Here is a 6000-nt window from a genome sequence, read left to right on the forward strand (position 1 = left end):
GCATGTTAAATTGCCCGTACTTTCACGTTGTTTATCATTCAACTGAGGAAAATAAGACATATTCTCATAAAAGATAATGAGCATCACAGCATTTGCAAGAATACGAGTGACTAAGAAAAGAGAGGGAGGGGCCCTGACCTTGCCAAAGGTGTGACCATGAGCACATCATTCAGCTGGTTTGGTTGGAGCTTCGTAATCCATAAACTGAGAAAGTGAGTTAATATTTGTCACATGTTTTCTGAGCTACTAATGTGGTTTATAGAAGAGGTGCCAACTGCCATTTCTTTTAGCAATCACAAACACACCCTGGAACCAGAGTCACTGCTCGGGGAAGGATCTGGACTTGACAATGACCCTTTGTAAACTGCCTTCAGGGAAAGGCCCCCCTCAGGTTGTCGATTCCCACTTCCAGATGTGTGAAGTGTTCAGTGTGTTTAGTGTTATGCTGACATCTCAAGTCACCTTCACTGACCCTAACTGCCTGGGACCCTGTTGACCTGTACTTGTTTTTTAAAAAAAGAAGCAGTGGGGAGCTGGGATGGACAGACCATAGAAGGAGGCTGGGATGGGGCAAAGGTCTTTGTGGAGTTGCAGGAGTGTAGGCCAGCCCTACATACCCTAAGGCCAAGTTCATTCTGGATCATAGGCAGCTGAGGTCATTTTCATTTATCCTGCTTGAAAAACTTCAGGCCTGGGTTCTGCAAAGGTGCCCCCTGAAACCTGACCTCTTCCTGCAAGGTGAGCTGGATGCTCACCTATACAGAGCTGTCTTACCTGCTCTGGATAGACATTGACACCAGAAATAAACAGGCGTTCCCCTGCCATCATCTGGAACGTAAGCACAAAAGTCTGCTTTTACTTAGGCCTTGATTCAACTGAAAATGAGACATTGACTAGGCCAGCAACTGAAAAATTTCTTATGCTATTTTTTTAAGTTATAGTGAAAAGCCACTGTAAAACATGAATAAATGTTTATTTAAACATTAAAACAGTAAATTATTTTAAATTATTGAAACAAAATAAAAAGTACCCATAATCTCATCCTGGCACAGTGTTCACTTTTGTGCCTATTATTTCCCTGTGCGTAAGTGGTTTATAGTTGTTTACCAGGCTGAGTTTTCATTATCTTTACTGAAGAACAAAGGAAAGCCAAATGCTCTAAGGAGTCATGGATGTTAAAGACCTTCTAAAAAGCAATGTAGCCATGCTCGATGTGCTGAAGTCTCACTCTGATGCCATCCTTCGAATTCCTGTACCCAAGGAGATAGCTTTATCCAACGGTTATGAATTTGGGCTTTGGATTTCAATACTGGCTCTGCTGTTTACTGGTTGTATGCTCGGCTAAGTTACCTAACCCCTCCCAGCGTTTATTTGCACATCTGTAGAATGGACATCATAATATCTACTTCATAGGGTTGAGAGGGTTAAAAGGAAAATAATGCATATGAAGCACTTAGCAACTGGACTACAGAAAGGTTCAATGAATGTTAGCTGGTCATAAAATAAAAAGTACTTTTGATATTCTAGTGATTCATCCTCCTGAGAGGAGCCATCTCATACAGAATTCAGTTTTTTAAACTAGTAGCAGTGTTTCCCACAATCTGTGAATTTCCCACCAGTCTTTGATACTTGCATCCCAGCATTCTCCCTTGGTCTCTTTCCTTTGGACCATAGAAGTAATTTAAAACCAGTGGCATCATGTGGTATATCCATACAATGGCATATAATTCAGTCATAACAAGGAGGGAGGGGAGGTACTGATCTATGCTACAACATAGATGAACCTTGAAAACATTATCATAGGCTAAAGAAGCCAGACACACTAGACCACACAGTGTATGAGTCTATTGATATGAAATGTCCAGAATAGGGAAATCTATAGAGACAGACAGTAGATTAGTGGTTGTTGCTGGATAATAGCTGTTGGGAGGAAATGGAGAATGACTGCAAGTGGGTATGGGGTTTCTTTTTTTGAGGAGTGATAAAAATTTTCTAAAATTAGATAGTGGCGATGGTTGCACAACTCTCTAACTATACTAAAACCTACCACCAAACTTTACACTTTAAAATAGGTGAATCATATGATAATGTGAATTATTTCTCAATAAAGCTGTTATTAAAAAAAAAAAAGCGAACCAACCAGTGGCATAACTGCTTCATGCTTAATGAACAGCAAAAAGGGGTGCCATTATTGAATGAATGAATGGGCCACCAACTCCTGTGATCAAGCAGCTACCAAACATTTATTGAGCTGTCCTGGGTGTCAGAGGCAGATGCAAAGATCCCTAAGTTGTGGTCCTTCCCTCAAGGAACTTGAGAGAGGATAAGAACAGTGATGGTCAGTGTAAGACTTCTTTGGTTCGTTTATTCATTTTTTTACACTCTTGTTAGTTCAAATATCTGTTGAGCTCTTCCTCAATGCCAAATGTGTACAATAAGCTCCAGAAATAGAGCAGTGTGTCAGAGTTACAGCTTGGTGGAATCAAATATGAAGATGTGTCAGCTTTTTAAAAGAGAATGCTTTATTTTTAAAAAAAACAACAATTACTAAAAAAAAAATAGAAATGCTCAGGGGACCCAGAAGAGTCAAAACAATCTTGAAAAAGAAGAACAAAGCTGCAGGACTTTCACTTCCCAGTTTCAAAATTTACTACAAAGCAACCATATGCAATACAGTGTGGTGCTGGGATAAGGATAGACATATAGATCAATGGATCAGAATTGAGAGAGCCGACTAGCAGAATATGAAGTATATCTTAAAAAAAGAGAATTGAGAGTTCAGAAGTAAATCTACACATTTGTGGTCACTTGATTTTTGACAAGGGTGCCAGACTATTCAATGAGGGAAAGAAGTCTTTTCAGGAATTGATGCTGGGATAAATAGGTATCCACGTGCAAAAGAATGAAGTTGGACACTCTACCTCATATCATATATAAAAATTAACTTAAAATGAATCAAGCACCTAAGTGTAAGAGCTAAAACTCTAAAACTCAGAAGGAAACATAGGTGTGACCTTGAATTTGGCCATGACTTCTTAAATAATGACACCAAAAGCACAAAGAACAAAAGAAAAAATAGATAAATTATACTTTATCAAAATTAAAAACTTTTCTGCTTTGACAGTCACAATTCAGAAAGTGAAAGACAACCCATAGAATGAGAGAAAATATGTGGAAGTCATACATCTGATAGGGCTGGTATCTACAACATAAAGAACTCTTACAACTCAATACTAAAAAGATAGATAACCCAATTTTTAAAATGAGCCAGGAATCTGAATAGACGTTTCTCTAAAGAATGTATACATTTAGCCAATAAGCATATGAAAAGGTGCTTATTGTCATTAGCTGTCAGAGAAATACAAATCAAAATAAAAAAGATGGATAATATCAAATGTTGAGGACATGAAGAAATTGGAACCTTCATATATTACTGGTGAGAATGTAAAATACAACTGCTTTGGAAAATAGTGACAATTCCTCAAAAAGTTAAACGTGGCTTACCATTTAACACAAGAATTATACTTCTCATTTTATACCCAAGAGAAATAAAAACAAATGTCCACACAAAAACATGTGCACAAGTATTCATAGCAGCAATAAACATAATAGCCAAAAGGTGGAAGCAACCTAAATGTCTATCAGGAGATGAACAGGTAAATGAAATGAGGTATATCCATACAATGTAATATTATTTGACCATAAAAAGGAATGAAATACCTATATATGCTATGATATGATGAACTTTAAAAATATTTGGCTAAGTATAAGAAGCTGGTCATAAATGGTCACATACTGTATGATTCCATTTATATGAAATGTCCAGAATAGGCAAATCTATGGAGACAGAGTAGATTAATGGTTGCTTAGGGCTGGGGGTGATCGTTAATGGATATAGGATTTCTTTTTGAGGTGATGACAGTGTTCTAAAACTGATTTGTGATGATAGTTGCATAACTGAATATACTAAAACCCTTTGAATTGTATACTTTAAACAGATGAATTATATGGTGTGTGAATTATCTCAATAATGCTATTACCAAAAAATATAAATATAAATATAAACAATATAAATATGCTTCCCTAGGAAAATGAGATGTCCTAAGCAGACTTGTGTTTACTGTTATAGGATTGAGGGCTTCATGGACCACTGAGGCTCAGGATGGGAGGGGTGGCTGTCACCTTAGCACCAGAAGTAAAATTAACATATTTTTAACTGATTTTTTGGGAGCATGTGTGAGGGTAACTAATGAGAAATAGGGAATGTTTGATGGTGGATTGATGGTTTGGAATCCTGCCCATGACCACTGCCCTTGGAGCTGTATGGTGGTCTTAGCAATACAGTCCCATCATCTTTCTCTGTCCTGCTGAGGCCCAGCCCAATTACTTACTATACACATTGATTCTGAGTGTTGTAACCATATCAGGCCAGTTTACTCTTATGTGACCACAAGGGACTTCCGTTAAAAACATCCTTTGGGTGGAAACAACCCAAATGTCCACTGATGTATGAATGGATAAAATGTGGTATGTACGTACAACTGAATATCATTCAACCACAAAAAGAGTGAAATATTGACACATGCTACAATATGGATGAACCTTAGAGACTATACAAAAGGAAATAAGCAATACACCTAAGGATAAATATTATATTGTATGATTCCACTTGTATGAAACATCTGGAATAGGCAAATTCATAGAGACAGAAAGTAGAATAGTGGTTACCAGGGATGGGGGCGAGGGGGCCAATGGGGAGTTAGTTATTGCTTAATAGTTGTAGAGTTTCTGTTTGGAGTGATGAAAAATTTTGGAAATATTGGTTGGAAATAGATGATTGCTGAGCATTAGGAATGTACTTAATGCTACTGGATTGTACACTTAAGATGGTTACAGTGGTAAATTTCATATTTTATCACAATTGAAAAAAAAATGCCCTGGGGAATAAATGGAACTCCGGAACCCACATTATGGGATGACCTCAGAGGTAAGGTTTCTCTGAGTCGAAATGCTATTTTTATTTTTAATTTATGGATAGCAGTGCTGTTTTTGACAAAAGGCAAGCAAGCAATTAGAGAAAGATGGGCTTTGTGTTTAAGTTAGTACTTTCATTCCTCTATTGTCAGAAGCGAGGGCGAGACTGCTTAGCGCTGTCTGTCTAAGGATGCTGGGCTGGGAGCATGAGTGAGGGTGTTCGAGAAAGGGCAGTGGTTGAATGAGGCTGGCATGACTCCTGTTTTCTGGCTGCAAGTGCTGTGTGGCGGAAGGTGGCAGATGGCTGGACCCTGCCGAGACGCTGCAGAGTATAGGGCCTTCTTGTAACACTTGAATCTGATGCAGTACCTGTTGTCTCCCTAAACAGAAAAGGGAGATTTCATTGCCCTGGATCTTGGTGGGTCTTCCTTTCGAATTCTGCGAGTTCAAGTGAATCTGGAGAAAAACAAGAATGTTCACATGGAATCTGAGACTTATGAGACTGCGGAGGATATCATGCATGGCAGTGGAAGCCAGGTGGGTCCCTGCTCCTTCCAGGAACCAGACCCCAAAGCACTGGTGTCCTGAGTCCCTGGAAGGAACCCGTCACAGATGCACATGGAGAGGGACTCCAGGGTGGAAGAGTGTAACTGCCTGAAGAGGCCCCACTGCCTGGGTAAACCGGTGGATGGGAGCGGGCTGCTGGGACTGTCACAGGGGAAAGGTTATGAAGACAGGCCCAGCAGCTCTTGGGTAAATGCATTCATTCCCCAGGGATCCTGGGGCTCCTTCCTCCGCACAGGTTTTACAGAGCTTTTGGGTGAAAATGACTCTTCCCAAGTCATTGGCATCCTCCCCCACCTCACCCGCCCAGGCCTTGCAGGGTGTGGTCACCTGTGAGGCAGCAAGAATTTGACTTTGCAGCCCCAAGGTTAATCATGGGCTTCTGGCCACCTGATTTAATAACCTTCTATGAGTCCTTGGCACAGAAAACATAGAGGGCAAGGCCTTGATTGGGAAATCACC

The 6000-nt window shown here is 39.7% G+C and overlaps 1 protein-coding gene across 1 annotated transcript in view; it reads left to right on the forward strand.

The window, feature by feature from the left end:
• LOC105300133 (hexokinase-1) overlaps positions 1–6000 on the forward strand; it is a 58786-nt gene that overhangs the window by 23218 nt on the left and 29568 nt on the right. Inside the window, exon 3 of the mRNA XM_023537854.1 lies at positions 5363–5511. Coding sequence (XP_023393622.1) covers positions 5363–5511 — 149 coding nt within the window. The remainder of the gene's footprint in view (positions 1–5362; positions 5512–6000) is intronic.

Source organism: Pteropus vampyrus, unplaced genomic scaffold, assembly GCF_000151845.1.
Source record: "Pteropus vampyrus isolate Shadow unplaced genomic scaffold, Pvam_2.0 Scaffold202, whole genome shotgun sequence".
Taxonomy (NCBI): domain Eukaryota; kingdom Metazoa; phylum Chordata; class Mammalia; order Chiroptera; family Pteropodidae; genus Pteropus; species Pteropus vampyrus.